This window comes from Leptosomus discolor, chromosome 1 (genome assembly GCF_034619465.1).
Source record: "Leptosomus discolor isolate bLepDis1 chromosome 1, bLepDis1.hap2, whole genome shotgun sequence".
Classification (NCBI taxonomy): domain Eukaryota; kingdom Metazoa; phylum Chordata; class Aves; order Leptosomiformes; family Leptosomidae; genus Leptosomus; species Leptosomus discolor.
In genome coordinates, this window is record NC_141391.1 from 211,645,274 (window position 1) to 211,666,386 (window position 21,113).

The window sequence follows — 21,113 nt, forward strand, 5'->3', positions numbered from 1 at the left end:
CTGCTCATTCTGGTTCCTATTTTGTTGAGTTGTGTATTTTCCTCGCTTATGCAATGGCAAGTTACAAACTGGGGTTTTTTTGAGATAAAAACAGCAGGGAGGGCAAGAGCAGAACTAATACACTACAGTTCTTTCTACATGAGCTTTTCAGCTATCGGGATTTGCAATCCTGTTTCAGCCTCCAAAGTATTCACAGGCACAGATAATTTTACACTTGCAATAGATTTATTTTGAGATCTGAAAATCTATTGTACTCTTTTTAAATTACGTTACATCCATCTTAATGCTTTCTAGCACAATACTGTACAGGTTCAAAGGAATTTATTACAATAAAGGAGAATCAAGACAACACCTTAAAAATGAACAGTTCTACAAAATAAGTGACTTGGGTACACCAGGAGCTACACATATTGGGCCTAAATGATCTGTTTTAAACCTTACCCACATCCGGCTAAAGCAAGAAGTTACATAAGCCATCAAAAATTTAACATCAGATTAGTATGGTCACAAGGGCAGCAATAAAACTGCCATCTGGAGAAGGAGCAGGGTTCATTTCAAATGCCTGATGGATACAGCACTAGTCGATTTTGCCAAAAGCTCCTCAAACAGCTTTTTCATTAGTTTCCTGCTATATAGTATCTGAGAGGGGAAGTATTTACAGGCTCACAGTACTTTTAATTGATCAGCATATATCCCATCTCCCTTCCGACTTCAGTGATTCAGCCCTGTTCTGCGGGCTAGCCCCAAGAGCAGAGCACATCAGGGGAATGTTCCTTAAAGATTTCATAGCAGCAGACACACTGGGAGTTCTTTAACGCATCCATGTTGTTAACCTATAAAAATTTTTTTCCTAAAGCAGATTAAAACAAGATTAGTGAGTACAGGGCAGGGGAGTAATTTTACCCTTTTCCCATTGAATTAATGAGAAACCCCCTGAAAAACCTCTTTCACAGGACGTAGAGTCGAGTGCGATTCAAGCAGGAAGAAAAAACAAAAAGTGTTTGGCAGGTGAGATTCCAGAAGATGAAGAATTGGAGGGCATCATTCAATTAATGCAGTCCATAACATGAATCTGCAGTGTGTCCAAATCAGGTAGAATTTCTTCACATTTGGGACATGAATACATGGAGATATTCCGCTGCTCTGGCCAGTCTTGACTACCAGTTCCTGCAAGCAGAGAAGATAAATGATCACGTGTTATATTACTTGATTTTTCTGGTGGAGTGGTCGACAGAGGACTGGCTTGCTGCTAACAGACAGAGAATCACGCTCTCTGCAGCTACCCCGTTGCCAGAAGAGCCACAGGGGAGCTGGGGAGCTGCCTGCACCCAAGCAAAGCTGTTTTAAACTGAACACAGCAGGGCCTGGCCCCGCGAGCTGGAGAGGTTGCTTACGGTACCTCTTTGGACAAGGCGAGGTGAGTGTTCCCGATCTGGTGCCCTGGCTCCGTGGCGATTCTGCATCTCTGCCAAAGAGTTTCTGCAGAGAATAAGTAAGTCAAGGGCTCTGAAAAGAGACTCGGCAAAAGGTGTCTTCCCCCTCTGTCTCCAGCAAAGGTAAGAGAATTCAAAATAAATCAAAGGATTTACAAGTAAATCATGGCAACTGGTCACGCATTTAGTTCACAACTGCTGCTCAGAAGCAGGACCTAGAATCGCTGCTGCGTTGTGAGATTGCGCCAGGGTCCTGCTGAGATCAGGGTCATACAACTGACACCAGCAGGATTTTGGCAGCTACGCATCTAGGGATCTGGGGCACACTCCTCTGGAAAACTCCAAGGACTCTCAGCTATTCAGGGTAAACTGCTAATTTGATTAAAGTAGAAAAGCAAGTTGTACCAGAAAAAGCGTTCAGTGTACGGTTCACGTGAAATGTAACTTGATTCTTCAAATTCTGGGCACTCTTCTTGTGCCCGTGGCTTCCACAATATCAGTGCAGAACACATGGTTAATGTTTCTTTTTTCTCTTTTACAGCTAAGAGTGCTAAAAATGGTACAATTCCAGGGTATTGCAGCACTTGAAACGACAGGTACTCACTCACCACTGCCACCTGGAGAAGCAGCAGATATCCCCTGCAAGCTTTGCTTGCAGATTCACCCCTAAAATTGAGGCCAGTGCCCAAAGAAACTCACACGCATCAGCAGGGAGAATTTACCAAGCATGAATCATCCAAAGTGAAAACCTGTCAAGGCACCCAAGTAAGAGCTAACACACTTCACAGAGATTCTATCACAAAATTAGAATGAGAAGTCAGCCAATTCATTTTTTTTCCCTCTTTTAAAATTCAAATTAATCACGAAATAAATGTCTGCAAAGTTGTTTGCCTTTCTACTGAGATGCTGGCAAGACAATGTTGGTCAATGCCAGCACACGGGGTAACAAGGCAGTCCAAAGGCAGCTCAGCCAACGTCTGTTCTCACCGGCCGAGATCTTCAAGGTTTTGCCGCTCCTTTAGCAGGTATGCCAGCTGGACAGCCAACTGCTCCTTCTCCTCATGGATCTTCTCTCTTGCTGCCCTCTCAGCATGGAAATCAGAACAGTAAACCTCCATCTGATCAGAGAAATGAAATCACGCTGAGAATCTGTAGCTTAGACTGAACCATAGTCATGTATTACAGGCCAAAACTGCAAACCTCTGTCATAGCCTGCATCTGCTCAGAACACTCCCACAGCACCTGCAACACTGCAAAGCAAAGTCCTGCACTACCTACAAGGTGAAGAAGACTCAGTAGTTTCTGAATTCTGTATAAGATAATTCCAAGTGTCTTGTCTGAGACAGTGCTATTGCCTTCTGCTGCACAGAGGCAGAAGTGAGGGACGGACAAGCAGCGAGGAGGTGACTTGACTGATGACACAGATAGTGAAAGCGGGCCAAGATGCCAGTTTTGTGCCTTAAATGTGAGGCAGGCCTTTTTTAGTCAAGGTTTACACACGCTGGTTTGAGTAAAATCATCCCTAAAACATATGCAGTGATTCTGAAGACAGTGGTTTTAAATACACAAACCCATCTATTCCCAATTTTTGTTTGTTGTGCCAGACTCCAGCATACACAGTTCCTCCTACAGAGCCGTAGGATAGGGTGGTAAAGGCTCTTCGGGGATCTGCAAGGCAGGCTGAGTCAGGGAATGATGCTTTGGAATTGAGGAAACGTATTCAGTATTCCACAGTGAGCCATTAAATACCCTCTTCTGGTTTCTGAATGTTGGCTGGGGGAACTAGCCAATTTCTGAAGAGCTGATACCTGAGCACGGAGCACAGACATGGTTTCAAGGTCCTCTTCTTGCTTAGCAATTATCTGCTTCATTTCATCTATCTGGAGCTGCTTTGCAGCAAGGGCTTGTTCTGCCAACTCCACCTTTGCATTCAGTTGCTCCACCACAACTTTATCCACTCTGTCCAGCTGCAAGGAAGCACTAGGATTATGAGATGAACACAGAATACAACCCTACTTGAAGCAAAAGTTTGCTTCTTACTCCTCCTGCCCTTGGAAAAGCTTCCAATTTTGGTCATCAAAGGCAGTTGGACTAAGCAGTGGTGACTGGTATTTTATTTTAAAGATGAGGTTTGAGCTTTTAAACTACATTGTATCAAGTTAAAAGAGAGCTCCCTAATGGACACCACAAGGGATGTTTTCCCACTTTCCAAAATTACATGGAAGAATCTGGCACTTCCATGGAGCCTCAGTTATAAGCAAGACCCCACTGTGGGCAGGCATTCTATTTAAGATTACAAAAATGTTTAGGGGTCTGCCTTCCCACGTTTCCAAATTATGCTGCAGGAACACCCGTAGGCCTTTGCACATCACTGATCTAAGGACTGGACTCCATACTGCACTGCGGATTACACCTTATCTAGAGAACACCGTGGAAGTGCTGACGTGTGGATGAAGTTTTCTGTAACTGACAGCACAGGATCTGTGCTTATCAGAGCCACGCTGCTATGTTGCATGCTATGTATTACATGGAAGGGATGACAATTGTTTCCTGCCCAAATTTGTTCCTAGATACATTCTCCCATCCCTTCCTGCTCCCCCCCTAATTAATTAGGATTTCTTCTTGTGCTGAGTTTACCTCTTTGAGTTTCATTTCATCGATTCTTTTCATTGCCTCAGTGAGTTCAGGAAGGAGTTTGCTATATGCATCCTGCAAGCTACTATATCTTGCCCTGTTTATGACAAGAAAAGAGGTGAAAGTTTGAAACACTTAATTCTTTAAAATCTACATAATCTGTTAGAATTTAGAAAAAAAGCCACCACCAGCTCCTTGCAAATGAATCTGCATTTCTGAGAAGAAAAGACCACGCTCCATGTCTCAACATATCTCTTCCAATGAGTTGTGTGCTGCTCTATCCATGGACTGATCGTCTGCATTTCATACCGAAGAATCCATCACCCAATATTTTTACATCAAGCTCACAAATTCTGTTCAAAATCTAACACCTCTCTTAGGAAGACATCCAAGTCTTGACTCAGAGACTTCAAGTGAAGGAGGATTCATCAGAAGAAGCAGGCACAGACTCCAAAGATAGGGAGCAGCTTCTCCAGCAGCTATAGACAGGTCCTGCAGGGAGTTCAGCCTCTCTGTACAGCCTGGACTGACATTTTCACGCTCCTTACACTGACTGCACAGGAAAGGGACAGGCAGCCAGAGCAAACAGCGAGTCCCTTTACCTCAGCTTCACTGCACACGTACCTCTCCTAGCTGCAAACGTATTGCAGGGACTGCAGACCTCTTCATTAAATGTCACCTTCCCATCACTGTCACCACCTAACTCGTCCCCGCCCTCCAAGATGTGGATGCATTTACCCCTGCTGGTCAGCGGGACGGCTGTTGTCACTTTTCTGCGTCCTCTACTTGTATGTTATACCTGACCCTGTTCCACCTTTGACTTTATGACAAAAGGAAGGTACAAGTGAGAGCTTACAGCTCAAATTTTCCTAAGTGGGGGGTTCAGTAGATGAAAGAACACAGATTGGGCCTAATGTGGAGGCTCTGGATTCAAAGTGACATAGGCGCTGAGGTGAATGCAGGTTTCTAGTTCAAACTCTACAAATGTAACATGGTTTCAAAGGGCGCAGAACACAAAACTAGTATTTTGGACTCAATTCCCCGTTGGCCAGGTTCCCTCAGACTTCCCTTCCTCACTGACAATACCTCCCTGGAATATAAAACCAAGTCAGACTCACTTTTCTTCATGTGTCTTGGCTTGTTCCAGCTTGACCTCTGCCTGGATGCTCTCCACCTGAAGTTCCAGCTTCTTGATGGTGTATATTAGCTGCTGCTTCTCCTCCAATTCTGATGCAGCACTCGAGCTTTTTCTTTCCAGTACTTGGCACCTGACAGAGCAAGGGAAAAAGGTTGATCTCTCCTGTTCATCTTTTCCTGATGGATTTGGCACACTAGGCATATTACAAAAAGAATCTTTGTGTAGTTCACTTCAAAGGCTTATTTTGATGAAGAACAAGGAAAGACAAACATGAATCTATACAAAACCATCAGAAAACAAAGCTGCTGAAACCAATACTCACTTTCTATTATGAATCTCAAGGAACTGGAATTTGCAGAAAACTAAGCAACTGAAGTGAGGGTCTTGTAAACACTTTTTACAACTTACACAATTGGTCTTCAAAGGCACAGACAGTTTATGTGAAATGGGTCATAACCAGTCCCTTAGCTTCTTCCCCTAAGACTGGAACAGGGATTCATTATGTGAAGCACAGAAAACTGGAAAGATTTGCCTTTACATCAGGAAGGGTTAAAACCCAAATCTTACAATTTAAGGCACTGGGGTTCTATTTGCAGAACTAGGTTGGCAGCTCAGATTTTCTGACAATTACTGTATTTCTGTACTTCCATCTCCACTTTCAAAGAAGTAGCAATCTTTTACAGCAGTTCTATGAAACAGATATTTAAGTTGATATTTGTAGAGCTGGTGAGTTTCCCAAGGTGGGAGTTGTCATATAAATATATACTGGGTGTCATAGCAGAACTTTTGTTCTTCTGAACCTTACTTTTCTTGAAGCTTCTTCTGAATCAATTCTGCTTCTTTTAACTTCTCATGAGCCTCCTGAAGCTCTTTAAACAGAGCACAGACTTGCAAATTCAGGGTTTCTACTTCACTGCCAACCTTTTAGAGAAAAAGTAAGGAAAATTACATATGGACAATTCAAGATAAAGCTGCAGGCTGAGATCTAAGCAGTAAGTATCATTCCTTCTCTAGAGAAAACAGCGTAAGTCAGTACGCACCATTACACTCTATGCTCAGTAATAAGGCCCCATCCACAAGGCTTCACAGGTACCAATTATTCCTAAATATGGCAGAACCCCATTTTGACTGAACACCTTCATAAAGTCCAAGTGACTCAAAGACAACAGTATTACTGACTTTCCAATGTTGGCTAGAATACACCTCATGCAGGTGGGAAACACATCTACATTTTCTTTCTCAAGCGTTCACAATTTAAAACACATGAGAAAAGCATGAGACGGACTTAGGGATCACTGCGACTCCTCTATGCAACGGTTACAGTCTGTCCAAGAAACCTAAATACATGATCTATCCCTAGGCAGGCTTCCAGTCTGCTAGCATCAGTGTGCTCTTTCTAAGGGGCTGTGACAGCAGCTGTAGATCAGAAGCAGCAGTTTGGAAGCAGAGAAGGAGATGAGACAGACTAAAACCTCAGAGTTTCTCCTCCCAGTTACATCCTGCACTGGCATCATCCCTTCCATTCTAGTTTCCTCCATTCTTGTTCCAGGCAGAAAGCAGAGAACACAGAAGTTTTTATGCATTGTAATTTGTTTTAATTACACATGAAACCCCTCCAGCCAACTGGGACTCTCCCTGCACATACCAGCCTCTCCCACACTACACACTAAGAACCACAGGTCTGGAAGACTTCAGGTCTTCCCTTTTGAAGGAGAAAACACAACCCCAAATGGTAACTCCATTACCATGCATTCACGAATCAATTTTGCAAACCAAGGAGATGATTTCTAGTGAAACTACAATCAGTTTTGGTGCAAGTTTCTGGCCCTTTCATTTGGCCTTCAAGACCACAGGAAGACCACTGAAGGATCCTGAAGACAGGCAAAAAGCAAGAGGAGGAAAGAAACAACAGCTGGGTTGTCCTCCAACCCAGGACACAAAGGACACCTCAGAGTTTTTAATTCTTAAAGTATATCCCCACACTGTAGAAGGCATGAAACCTTTGACTCCTGCTGGTTTGTAGTCTCCAGAGGCACATCCTGGAGCTTTCCTAAAGAAACATCTGAATCTTATCACGCTAGCATCAGTTCAATTGTCTCTAGTACTGTCATTTTCATTGGTAATGTCTTATCACATAAAATGCACGGAAAGTCTCCAGTCCAGCTTGGGCAACAGCTAGGTGGCTGTGGCTAAAAAGATACCAAGTGTACCAAGAGCATACTGCTGTCCTATTTCCTTGAGAAAAAGCTCCAGTTCTAACAGGGAAAGTCCACTCCCCTGGGGAACTGAAGCAATAGAAATTGTTAATCCATGATGACCTCTAAGCACTTCCAGCTTCCACCTCAGAGCAGAAGGTGGAACACAGCCAGCGTGACTGAGAGGCAGACAGAACACAATTGTCTCCTGACAGATGTTGCTGAGGGCACCCTCCACAAGCTGCCCAAGCTAATATCATTCACCAGTTGTACCAAGCAAAAAGGACTGAACATAATGGTGTACACACTCACAATGCACGTTGCACTACACTTTTTCTACCTCAGAAGCAAAAAAGAGATCGTTCTACCACCGTAGCTGCAAAACAAGCCACAAAATTATTTCATGCAGCAATCCAACTAATCCAATCACACTCACAGATGAAAGCACCGATTTTTGTAAGGTGATGGCATTTCAATTTGCAGAAAACTAGACATCAGTAGAAACTGCCTTAACAGAAATGAGTCAACAAGTGAAACCATATACCACTGGCAAAATTCTGACTTCTAATAAAGCTGGACTGTGAATTCTTGGTCCCTGGTGAAAGCCATTGTAACTCCAGATATTTTACTTAACTGGAATACAATTAATCCACGCTTTTGGAAAGCAAGCCTGTCAGTCTTGCTGAAAGAAAAGGCTAACCCGACTCAAAAAAAAATCCCATCCCACAGTACAGACTGTCTCTCCCCAACACCCATTTCTTACCCTGCCCGGGACAGGAGCAAGACCTAAATCATAAGCCTCCTAGCTCTCTGCTTCTGGGAAGCTTGGAAGCAGCCTCCCAGGGAAGGCAGAGCAAAAACTGCAGTGGTGCTTTAAGATGATTCATCTCAGGAGACCTGGCTGAGGTTAGTGTCCAGCTGCTGTTAGGCAGGGGATGTGCTCTAGCCTCTTCTCCTCCAGCCACTCCTTACTCTCCAAACAGAGACAAAACAGGTTTGAAAAACTTTTCTCTCTCTCCCAGGATGTCTTCAAATGCAGAGCCCTCAAAAATGGTCCACACTTAGATGAGGAGCATCTGGTTCAAGCTGTAACTCAGGCAAAGTTGAGATAAAAATACTGAAAAGAATTAACTGAGACATCATCTGCTTTCCCTAGAAAGGACATCTCTTGGCCTGACTGCACACTGGTCTTGTTTAACTAAGCCAGCCCTGCCCTAAAATACTTGTCCTGGCCTTCAGAAGGGCACAGGTCTCCAGTGGATCCCATAGCATATTTGCTAGCCCCGTGCAGCACCTCAGATAACCCACACTACCTCATATATGTTAACTGCCTGTATTATGCAGTTGCACTGAACCTGAATGGATCTCCACTGCTACGGGAGCTTACGTGCTTACCTCACACAGAGAGGCTTCCAACTGTAGGCACACAAGATTTAGGCATCTGAATCTGGAGCTGAATCCCAATCCCAACATCCATTCAAACCCTTAACTGGAAACATCAGGACTGAGTTTGCCTGGAACTGCATCTCAATCCAGGACAGTTATGCCCCACCATTGTAATATATCCCACCAAAAACCATGAAAAAAAAACCCCAACAAACCACGTGCCATATGAGCTCCACATTTAAAGTACTGTTTTACAGTAGGCTGTCATTGGATTCTGATCCAAAAGCTGACCTAGCCAGCAACAAGGAAATTCACCCAGTCTAGAAGACTTTTTGAAGCTTGAAATGACAGCAGCGCTCTCTGTTTAGTGGGCACGGCCATGGCAATGAGGTATACCTGCAGTTACGTCACGCTTCCCTAATTCTGGGCCACCAATCTCACCCCTTTTCGGTGGCTGGTGTAATTTGGAACCACTTCTAAGATATGCATTGGAGAGTTCAAAATTCACTTCCATACCCTGTGCGGGATAATTGCCCCTTGTTCCCTGAGTGCAAGTGGAAATCTAGGCCCTGAGGTTGTTGGCCTCAACAAGCCCTATGTTGTTAAGTCTCAGCTCACGAGGGCAGGTACTTACAGCCTCTGAACTCTCCTCTTCTTCCTGTTCGGTTTGTGTCCCATTCTCCAGGCAGTTGCTGGTTTCCTTCTCCAGCTTTGACAGTCTGGAAAACAAGGAGCCAATAATGATGGATTTGGCTTATATTTAAAGGGAGATGGTAACTATTCAGGGATTTCATGCAACTGATGTTCTCTCTAACACTACAGCCATAAACAAGGCAGAATTGAAAGCAGATATGCAGCAAAACCTGCACAATCATGGGGGTTCCTGCAGAACAGGACACACAGCACGTATATTTAATTGAAGTGGATGTATAAGTCTGCAGGCGTGGTGAAGGACAATGGCATTCAGTCCAGTGGTCAATCTTTGGTACACCTCAAAACTGCTAACCCTTTGGAAATGGGTCAGTCTGCTCACTGAATCCAGTAATTAATATCGCCTCTATTTCCCTCTGATGTTTTCAGAGGCTGAGATTTCTAAGAATCACTTGGCTATGGCTCATTACCTCTTCTAGGAAGACCACGCAGAAGCAATTTCTATGACACCAACCTTTCATAATAGATAATGTCCAGGAAGTCTTACTCTGTCTCCACGAAGTGGGGATTTGGAACAGCTATTGCTGAGGCAATTTTCCACACCTGAACAGTCGTGCCAGTTTATACCAATATAACTGAGCCGAGACAGACGCTCATGGAGGTCTCACTGGAAAAACTCTCTCAGAGAAGTTTGGAATGAAACTTATTTTAGACATTTCTAAGGAGCTGCTTAAGCACGTTGCTAAATGTAGCCTGCCAGTATCACGAAGGGACTGTTATCCCTGTTTTATACATAGTGATTTGCTTAAGGCCCCACACACAGATGATTCATACAAACCCAAATAACTACGGAGGAGTGAGTGGAGAGGACATCCTCAACTAGTCATCGTGTCATTCTGACATAACCTGGGAAAGTTCGAACCCAAAGGAAATGGGTAATTTGTCTTGATCTGTGGTGCTATAGGAAATAATAATAAAACATGGAAACTCTTTTGCTCACAGAAGAGAACCTGTGGTTTATCCCTATAAGGACTACCATGAAAATAAGTTATTACTACTGAGTGCTTAGGAATTCCCCATCCAGGTCACGCTGATGTTTCAGCTTCTCTCTGATCAGTCACAGACTTGGTAACTGCAGCAGCCCTGAAAGAGAACAGCTCCAAATGTTACAGCACCTGCTTCATACCTCTCTTTGTGATCCTGCAGCTCCTTCTCAAGTTTTTCCCTCTTCTGGGTTTCATTTCTAAGGCAGCAGAGCAGCTGGCTCACAGTTAGCTCCTCAGACTCCAAATTCTTCGATTCATCTGCAGCTTTGCTCTTGCTTCAAACCAAACCAGATATAAATAACAACAGCTATAATTTTACTAGAGCGCTCCCTTATCTCTAATTCTGGGATCCAGTCTGAGAGGCCACCGTTTCACACAGTGCTGAAAACCAACGTTCTGAGCAAAGGGCTCATTCCTAAGAACCAAGACCTGCCCACAAGCCGCTAGCCACAGTCCCCGTGTGTGCAAATGCAGTCCCTCCTTTGCACCGTGCTCAGACAGTCCCCTTCAAGCTGGGGGAACAACTTAGTACTTAACCAAGGAAAACAAAAGCAGTCCAGACAATACAGAACCCAATGCACTTATTCTAACCTATTTTGCAGCCCCTTCTGCAAAGTGCTGCTGTCTGTCATTTTTTTTCCAATGAAACATGCAACATTTCTTATCTCTATCTCACTCCTTTCCCAGAAAAGAAGGCACGTTCCACTAAACACGGTCATCAGAAATCGGTTTCTTTTTCAGAAAAAAAAATCTCTTCAATGTTTCACCTCCCTCACATTCTACAGCTCTTTTCAAACTTGCATTCTGCTACTGTAGAAGTGAACCAGAACAAATACAAAACTACCTGAAAAAGAAAGGTAAGTTAATTTCCTGCTGATAAAATCCTGTGTTCCATTCCCTGCATTTTTATGTCCATCTAGACAAAAAGTCAAAATCCCCTAACTGTAAGACAGGCAGGTTATACACACAGGTTATACATTTCAGAAGCTCAGCTGTATAAAAGCATGTGTTTAAAATCTTGCTTTTGTAGTTCAGAATAGAAAGTAAAGCACAGTCCTCTACGTGCTCCTGAGAGCTAGAAATCTTTGGTGAGCAAAATTCAATACCCCAAGGAGAGTGTTCAGCCAGGATATTTTAAGTAAATAACTTTTATCAGGGGATTTTTAGTGCACAGTTCTACTCTTACAGAAATAAACCCATCCTGAGTGGATCGCATTTCTCTGAACCTGTTAACAGCACCAGTCTAAAGTTTCAGTGCTGGACAAAGACACGTGGCGACACAGGAAATATTTTAAGAGGTACATATACGCCCTGTTCTTGTAGACATGGCGCAGATAGTCATCAAAAGGTACGCAAGTCCCACAGAGAATGTCTTCTCGTAATCAGTGTTCTCATAAGCAACCACTAACAACAAGCTGCATACTTGCAGCCTGATCTGTGGTCAGCGACTCTCCGAGTTTCTTTTTTCCCCCTTCAACTTCTTAACTGCATGCTGAGGGACAAGTTTTCTATGTCATGACATTAAAATGCTATTCTCCCTTTGCAGTGACGTAGGGAGTGACAACCTGTACATGGAGCACAGCTTTCTGGCCTGCTATGCCCTTTGCATTTTCTATAGCCTTTCCTTCCAAAAGCAAAGACCACAAAATAAATAAGAGAGTTCAGCCACAACCATCTAGCTGCTAAATTGGGCAGTGTCCAAAATGGAAAGTTTAATAGTATCAGCTGTCTATGTCCACAAGGAGCAAAGGTTCAGCTAGGGGCAAGAAAGTCCCTTGTGCCCTGGAGCTGATGTAAAGATCAAATTTTGAGAAGTAACCCAAACAGAATGCTGGTATCTTAAGCCTAGTAACCTGAAAAACAAGGACCATGTAATTGCACTGTCTACCCCACCATGACACACTTTGTACCAACCACAGAGAAACAGAACAGATAGGTTCAGATCTGAGAGACTACAAGACCCTTGATTCTTACCAACATCACTAGAACTGGGTAGGACAGACACTCTATTAGATGGTCCTCAGCGACTAGAAGGGAGGGAGTCCCTGCAGCCTCTACCTTTATCTTTTCTGTTTGGCCCCTCTCAGAAAGCCTGAAAAGTTGCCAAGCCAGCATGTACATAAACGCCTGGAGCACTGGCCAGAATACACACTCCCTCTTGTCAGCTAGTGAAAACTGGAAGGAAAAGTGTCAGAGAGCAGAGGGCCTTTCTGACACAGCAGGAAGGTAAAGCTACTGCAATGGAGGGATGCAAGGCCACAGAAAACCAGGATTTTCTAGTGCATTCCTCATAGAAAAACATTCCCTCACATTGAAAACAAAGCGCATTGCAGCAGTCTGAATCATATACATCACAAAAGAACCTACGTACATGTAGACAGCAACATTACTGGTGATTTCGCCACTGTTCTCTTGATGTTCCTTTGCAGTTCTATTCATTTCTCCTTCCTAGGAAAGGAAAAAACACTATTAGCTTAGTATCTGGACTAAGCAGGACACAGTTTTATTTACTTGAGTTAAGCAAGAAAGAAAACCAGGGAAAACTACTATCACGGCAATAAAAATAAAACACAAAACGCCTACAGACCAGTGTCACGTTTGGAATTTCTTAACTTAAATACTTCACATGCCTTTCCCTATATCTCTTCTGGACTGATCAGAGCAGAGGAACAACAATGAGATTTGCCCTCCTCCTTTCATCAGCAACTTCCATGGCCACTCTTCCCTATAAAGATGACTGGGCACCACACAGCAACAGCCAGCATCACTGCAGGTGACTTTAAATATAAGCCTAACCCCCACTCTTCTGCCTCCCAAAACAATCACTCTTATTTCCCACTTCAAAACTCACTCTTTGATCTTTGTAGCCCAAAGGAGAATTTTTGTAGGTGTCCTGCAATCTGAAGTTTTCTCCAAACAAGTTTTAATTAAGTTATCTCAATTTCTTGTTGCACTTGTACCTTCCAGAGAGGGATCTGCTATTACGGGGATAGTGGAGACCCAGATTTTCACGTTTTGCTTATCAAGATTTTTCAGATACAAGAACAGTAGGAAAAGCAGATTTTTGTGCCTCTAGGGAACACTCTACAGCTTTGCACTTCAGTCTTGTTTGCCTGCATCTCTACGTATCTGTCAGTAGAGAGTGAGCCCCACTCTCAAAAGAGAGCCCCCCTGTATGCATAGGTGTTCCTGTTCCCAGGAATTCCAACTAAGATAAGACTCTTAACATTTTGAATTAGTCTGAAGTCACCTGCTGGACCATGTTGGCTTTTCCAAATAATATTTTTAGTGTGATGGAGGCTACCTATGAAATTAATTTACTTTGAGCACAAAAGTGGAAGGACAAAAATAAATTCCAAGTCCTTTACCACTGCATCTTGTAACGCACAAGTGCCTCACGTTGGGTGATCTCAGAGACCATGCAACTCCTCCCAAATCCACTGCACCTGTATCTTGTGTTACTGCTGTTCCTGGCAGTTTGCTATTCCCTCTCAAAGAGGCTGTTCATTGACACAGGTGCAGATTCACCCTTTCTACTAAGGAAGACAGGGTGTTAAATTCCTCGCTGTAGAATGTCATCAAGTAAACATTGTCACTGTAATTACACTCAGACCTGACCTCTGCATCATTTAGCCTTGCATGAGAAGAAAATTCAGTTTGCAATAGAAGGAGGACCAAGCTGGAACCAAGGTTTCTGGCCACAGGTCACCGTGTTCTTTTTATTCCCTTCACTTACATTCATCCCAATCTCCACAAAGGAATCCTCTGCTGAGGAGATGTTCAGCTTGACCTGCAGTTCTGAAATGATGGCTAGCAGATCTGCCTTCTCAGCCTGGAGCCGCTGCACCTGGGATTTCAGCTGCCTCGCTTCCTTCTCGGGAGCCATGCAGCCCTTCTGGGACAAACAAACCCTGCATTAGCCAACCAAAAGGAAACACCAGCCAAGGAGCACAGAGCTGGGACATAACAACGGTGTCCCACATCCCTTCTCTGTTTAGGTTTGCCTGGAAAAGCCCAGTACAGATCCCTAAGCTACGCTTTGATCCACTAGACAGCAAGAAGTCTGTGAAACCAAGTTAATCAAATGATGAGCATCATGCTCCTGGAAAACATGGGCCTGGTTCTCTGAATGAGCAGATAATGAGGATGTAAATCTTTGCATGAATCTACGCCTCTCACTACTACACAAAGTCTCAGCCAACCTACTAAATTATTGTCCAGAATTGTCATCTTTTTCCACCCCATCCTTATTCCTCTTTTCCCAAATCTACCAGAGATTCTAGGCAGAAAAGACCAGTGGGCAGACAGCTTTTCCACACACCCCACCTCAGGCCTTCCTCCACCACACAACTTCTCTGTACCCCATCTCCACGTATAAATCTCTCCCTAGATCCCTTCCATTCCACAAAGCCTCTGTCCCTCAAAGATTCCCCCCAAACTTACTCTCTCCTTCCAGTCACAACCGTCTCCTTCACCTTCTGTCTCTTCCCCTTCTCCAGGATCCTCAAAACTCTCTCTTAAGCCTCTATATAACCAGGAAGCCTAATTTTTTTCTCTCATTTAGATGCCCCTTCCCATTATCAAACGCTCCCCGTGAGTTTGTTTCTTCCTTATTTTGTAATCCAAGCCTTGCACCTCCTGGTAATGCCTTTATTACACCACACACCAGCACTGTAAGTTCTGGACAATTCCTGGAGTCTGAATTACGTTCTAATGTATTAGTCATGCCAAATCTCCAAACTCTTGCTAAGCTGACAGTGTCGCTCATCCCACAATACCACCCAACTTGCTGCAGTCTCTGCTTTTACAGTTTATGCTGTAAGAGAATGCAACTAGTCAGCTCCAGTGAAGGAGAGAGAGCTTTACAGCAATCTGTGCTAAGAGAAGTACGGTTTTGAGAGAAACCCTCCTATGAATGCTGGTTTATCCCTAACAGAGGTAACACAAGATATCTGTGATTTACTTTGAGTGAAACAGAGACGTCATTTAACTGCAGCAATTTACTACAGACCATCTCCATTAACAAACACAGGTGAGAGAAATTAGACCAATTTTAAATCAGTCTTTCTGTTAGAGAAAATTTTTTCATGCTCTTTCTGAACAATTAAAAAAAAAAAGGAATTAAAAGTAGAACTAAGGCATTCAAGAGAGAGTAACTGTGGCTTAAATGACACTGTCAGCCTGAAAATCATAGCTGGAAATTAAAATGTTGCTGTTTAAATTACAGTTACCACTGGCTGATAAAACTACAAAGAATCATGGAAGAACCAGGGCTTAATCTATGAAGCTCTTGGAAGGAGATAATTAAGAGAGATTTAGTTTTACTCTTCTGGATGTCGGATTACTCAAGCCGGTTGGATCACTCTGTCAATAACATACCTTAAGTATTCAAAGTATAAGAAGTTCTAAAGAGGTAGAGGCAGAATAAATCCTCTACTTCCTCTTGAAAACTACTCCAGATTTATGAAATTCTGAGTTTCCTTGACAATCCTGAAACACAACTTTTAGCCTGTAAAGATTGTGTAAGTAACACTTACACAATCACACTGTTTATACATGACTTTCTTCCCTCTTCTAACTTCTGAACTCATTGGCCAATTTTGATTTACACGCTGAAAAATTTCTCACAGAGTTCCATAAAACAGGCAGTCAGGAGAGGGAAGGAGAGTCTACTAGTGCCTCCATTGAGAAAAAGGCTAATACACTCATCCTCCATGAGGCAACACAGAATCCACATGGGTCCTGGAGGTACCAGATACCAGGATGCGTCAGTGTGGCTCTGCATGAAACTTCCCGTTAAACACCTGTTGACATGACCGTGTGGGGGACAAAGCAGGTTTTGTTTTAATAGGCTTTGTCCACAGACGTCTTCAGTACCACCTGCAAAACGTTGCCTGGCTGCTAAGCAATCACCTGCAGCATTGGAAACGATGCGTTACAGAGCCAAAGATAAGAGAGGGAGGAAGCCCAGCCAGACTGAAATGGGGCAGCAAGTAGAGATCTAATCTGAGCTCAGTGAAAGAGCTTTCATGAGAGGAGAATGATATAACAAAAATAGATGGCACGGAAGGTTGTTTTTTTTTTTTTGCTTACGTGTCAGCTTCTCTCTGGAAGCACAAACACAGAAACAATGAAACGATCGTGGGAGACAGATAATCTAAGGAGCAAGGGATGGATAAAGTCAACAAATACCCAACAGTAAACAAAATAAAGAAAAGTTAAGAAATTAACATTTTTTGTTATTTCTTACGTCAAGAGTGTTAATTATTATTGTTAATTAAATGTTAATGAAATGTAAGTTCTCAGGTGTGGCACAATCTTCTGTTACGACAGTCTGAGAAGCCTCACTTTACAAAACAAGTCAGGCCAAGACCTCTCGTTAGAGCATAAGGATAAAAATGGAGTTAACAAATCTCCAAACCTCCCAGGGCGATGATGGGACTGAATGCTCCCGACTGTCAATTCAAAAGCGTATCAATCCAACCAATTCCTTATTTACCATTTCAGCTCCTTCTTCCCTTTCCTTTAAGCTCTGAAGCTGTTGCTGTAGCTGTTCGTTTTCAATGCACTTGGCTAGCAAGCACTCCTTAGCCTCCTTAAACTTTAACTCGTAAAATTCTCGTTCTTCTTTCTGCTTCTCTCGCCAGACGGAAAGTTCCTCGTATCGGTCCTTCATAGCTTGGTTATGCAGCTTCATGGCTTCTAAACGATAGCCAGAGACAAGACATTGATTCACATTAATACTCTGTCAATGAGACAGCAGATTTCCACTACACTGAGCTCAGCATTCTTTAGCATCAAATGAGTCAGCAATACTTGGGTGTGAAATGTGAACCTCCTTCTCGTGTCCCTTAAATACCAAACCAAAACTAAACTTATTAATAGTTCATTAGCACTATATTAAATAGCATTAAATCCACTGCTGAAATCACATGCCCACACTCCCTCACTTCTTGACTTATTCCTAAACCAAGAAGTACAAGCAAGAAGTACTGTTCACAAGAGGTACTTGGGATCTTGCTGCGTGTGTTGTTTACACGATCAACCCAAACGAAACTACTGAACTGAGATTCTGAAACTACTGAGACATGGTAGGGAAAACAGACATCCTAGATGGGTAAATTACTTCATGAAAACGAATGCTATCAAATCAAAAGTCTCAAATATACCCAGCAATGCTCTACTTGAACATTTGATTAAGATTCAATTGAAAGTGTTGAAAAAATATACCCAGCCACTCATGGCCTAGTCAGTTCCCCCTGGCTGGGAAGCCATGTGCATGTAACAGCGTCAGTCTTACGACTGCAAAATGCTTACAAGATTTTTAGGAAGAGTTAATGAAAGTATTTCAGACTTGCTTTTTTTAAAGCAACACACTCAAAGCCAGTTGCTTGAAAATCTTTTATACGTTGTATTTCACAGTAACTTCCATTATGTTCTGATGTCATATTATAAACCGCCAACAAATCCTTCAGGTTATGTAAATAAATGTAGCTCTGGAGAATGATTCTACAATGATATACAGCAGCTGTAAATACAGTCCTGAAACATTCTTATATGATATAGGACCTTTTAGTACAATAGTAGGGGCTCTTCTAGAAAAACTTTCCTGCCAGATACCCACAGGAGAGAACTTGGACCAGGTCCAAAAATTATTCAGGCAGAATTTAAACACTAGTGTAAAATCACAGCACACAAGATACATGACTTCATGCTTTGCTGTCATATAAACAGTGAGTTACCTCTGTCTTTCACACAGAAAATTCCCAGATCACTTGGATTTTACCGTATCCATTTAAAAAAAAAAAAAAAAAAAAAAATCACATCTGATACCTAAACTCCTGGGATCCAGAAACAAATCCTTCTCACCTGAAAAGCTCACCTGAAAATTAGGCATTTTCAGGGAAACCTCCTGGTTTCTCCCAAATAGACCCTGCCATGGCCACCACTTTGTTTTGAAGCACAGAAGGTGCTGCCACATCTAAACATTCATAGTCATTACCACACACAGCGCAGGACAGCCTGCCCCAATTCCCCTCTCTGCTGAGTGGATGCAGGTCCCTTCAGACAGCATCCTAACCCAAACTGTTCTGGGCACTGCGCAGTACCCACCCCTCCTGATGCAGCTATGGCAAAATGTTAGTCTGTCTGTAATGGAACTGCCCAACAGTCCTAAACTACAAACCAAAAAAGCTTTTAGAGGTTGATGAGCAAAGAGCACATCATAGAAAGAGATTTATCACCTCACCTCCTACAGTCCCATACTGCTTAAATGTATACTTCTAAAGCAAGTAAGTCACCCATACATTGGGCTGGTTCTCCCCCTAATCTTCACACCAGTTCAATTTGATGTGTCCTCTCAAATTGGCTTTGCCACTTGCACAGTCTCTTACACAGCAAATGCTACCCAGGTATAAAATGTTATCCAGCAAAGGCAAATGAGCACAGAATTCATACTCATAGGACAAAAAAACCCCAAACCCCATAGAAGAGACTCGAGGCTTTTGCATTTCAAGACATTCACCTTTTAACTCATTGTTCTCAGTGATTAGTTCTTTCATCTGTTGTACCATCTCTTCTGGGGTGTAGGTACTAAGGGCAGGGGCAGCCATGCTGTCTGTTCTGTTTTCCATTTTACTCCTGGGATGCTCTCCATTTTCAGCAGGACGGCTTTTCAACTTGCTGGACATCTCTGAAGCATCAACTACAAGGTTTGTAAAGAGAAAACTCTCGATTTCTTGCCCGATAAATGCTTATAAAAGAAACATAATCATACCCTCATTTTATTAAGACAAGCAAGCCACACAAGTCTTCTCATAACACAAAGGCACCTTCCAATCTCTCTGACCCCACTACACCAGAGTACCCGTGAGTCTCCATATCCCATTAACCCCCCATTAATAAAGCAACAGATCCCCGAGACATCCTCTCTCGGGCTAACCCACCCTTCCTCGGGAGCCTCCTCCTCCGGGAATGATACAACAAGCACCCCCGTCTCACCACTCTCCCCCTTTCCCTCCCCAGCCCTGGCCCCGCGCAGCCCGCCAGCCCGCCGGGAGGGCGGCGGATCCGTCCCCGGGCAGAGCGGGCTCCGACGCCCTGACAGGGCCTGGGGCGCCGCCGCCGCCGCCTCCCCGCGTCCCGCTCGGCCTCAGCGCCCCCCGACGCTGCGTTTCACGCCGGGATTCCATTTCCGCTGTTTTTTTTTAACTTTCATTTTCGCTTTCTTATCCCCGCTTTTCCTTCTCCACCGCACACCCGGCACCCCGCCGCGGCACCGGGGAAGGCTGAGGCGCCCGGCCCTGCCCAGTCACGGCCGCTCCGTCCCGCTGCAGCCCCCCACCGCCGCCGCCACCACCATCACCACCACCACCACCACCTCCCCCGGGCAGGGGCCGGCCTCCGGGAGCCGCAAACCGGCGTTTCCCCGCTTGCCCTTCCCCGGCGCGGCCCGCCCTCCCCGCAGGCCCACCCCGGATCCGCCGAGTCACCGGGCGAGCCCGCCCACGGCGACCCCGAGGGAAAGCGGCCGCCGCCCGCCGTCCCCCCGCGCCGGGCTCGCCTCAGGGGCAGCCCCCGCCGCCCCGCGTCTCCCCTTCTCACCCCCCCTCACGGCGCGCCCATGGCGGCGGCGGCCCGGCTCAGCTGACTGCCCTCCCCCGCCGTCCCCGCCTCCTCCGCGGGGACTTCCCGAGCTCCGCGCTTCCCGCCCACGGCCCGCCCGGCGGCGGGACGGGCTGAAGGCCTTCACCCGGGTGCCGGGCGTCCCGTGGCGGCGCCCTCGCCCTCTCCCGGGCACACAGCGTCTCCCATTCCCGCACAGTCCCCCCGGTTCCCGCCCTGAGGGGCCCAGGGCCTGCCAGCCGGGCGGGGAACAGAAGCGAAATCCTCCAAGGAGAAGCAAGGTCGCTAGTCCTGTGGGGTCGTCGAGGGGTAAACCCGTGGGTCTCCACAAAGGAAGAAAGAAAGAAAGAAAGATTAGAGGATGTGGTGGAGCAGAGAGCAGCATCAAGAGGGATGATCAGAAAAGGTTTCCTTTGAACGAGGCCTAAAAGATGGGGATGGGGCAGCAGGCGTGAGGCGAACGAAAGGGAGCCCTTTTCACACAGGTGGGAATGACATTTTATAGTGATGATTGGCACGGGGTCAAATCAGTTAGGATGGGGTCTGCCACGCTGCGGGGACGTAGCCCGTTAATAGCTGTCAAACGACGCGGCTGGATGCAGCGTCTGGCCTGGGAATGCCTGGTTCCCAGGGGTGGAGTTAGTCGGGGCAGTTCGTCCCACACACTCCCAGTGCGTAGTGATGGTCCTTAGTAGGATGCTGGGCTGGAAGTACCTCTCAGAGCCCGTTCTTAGGTAATAGGGCCAACGATGATATTTTGGTTCCTTTGTTTTCAATGGAAAAAATGCCATTTTAGCTAAAATGTCAGCTTTCCGTGTGGAAAATACCAATCTTTCGTTAAATAACCGCATAGCTTGAAAATAAGCTCTTTTAGTTTGAAAACGCTGCTGTGATATCTCCCAGGAGTTGTGAACTGTCTGCTGTTTAATGAAATGGTGCCTTTCTGTGGACTCAGCTGCCCTCCTGGTCCCCGCAGCTGCGCTCTAAGTGCTGCAGCCAGGGACTC

General features: G+C 44.7%; 1 protein-coding gene across 2 annotated transcripts; it reads right to left on the reverse strand.

The window, feature by feature from the left end:
* Positions 1 to 304: 304 nt before the first annotated feature.
* On the reverse strand, positions 305 to 20,113 carry OPTN (optineurin). 2 transcript variants are annotated; one of them, XM_086474667.1, is made up of 14 exons: positions 20,087 to 20,113; positions 19,008 to 19,187; positions 16,983 to 17,185; positions 14,220 to 14,375; positions 12,855 to 12,931; positions 10,624 to 10,758; positions 9,421 to 9,505; positions 6,011 to 6,126; positions 5,186 to 5,335; positions 4,071 to 4,164; positions 3,242 to 3,400; positions 2,421 to 2,551; positions 1,400 to 1,479; positions 305 to 1,167 (listed from the first exon to the last, which is right to left on the reverse strand). In XM_086474667.1, exons 2-14 carry the CDS (start codon positions 19,171 to 19,173, stop codon positions 1,046 to 1,048), a joined length of 1,674 nt encoding a protein of 557 aa, XP_086330793.1. In that variant the 5' UTR covers positions 19,174 to 19,187; positions 20,087 to 20,113; the 3' UTR covers positions 305 to 1,045. The 2 variants fall into 2 exon arrangements, with proteins under 2 accessions (XP_086330793.1, XP_086330800.1); XM_086474674.1 differs by having other exon boundaries at positions 14,220 to 14,378.
* Positions 20,114 to 21,113: the final 1,000 nt, after the last annotated feature.

Bases quoted from the DNA above. Each gene is read 5' to 3' on its own strand.
- OPTN (XM_086474674.1), bottom strand. From the start codon at position 19,173: ATGTCCAGCAAGTTGAAAAGCCGTCCTGCTGAAAATGGAGAGCATCCC. The intron at 17,186-19,007 runs GTGAATGTCTTG...GCTATCGTTTAG, and splicing joins TGAGAACAATGAGTTAAAAG to AAGCCATGAAGCTGCATAAC. The intron at 14,379-16,982 runs GTAAATAAGGAA...TGTTTGTCCCAG, and splicing joins GGGAAGAAGGAGCTGAAATG to AAGGGCTGCATGGCTCCCGA.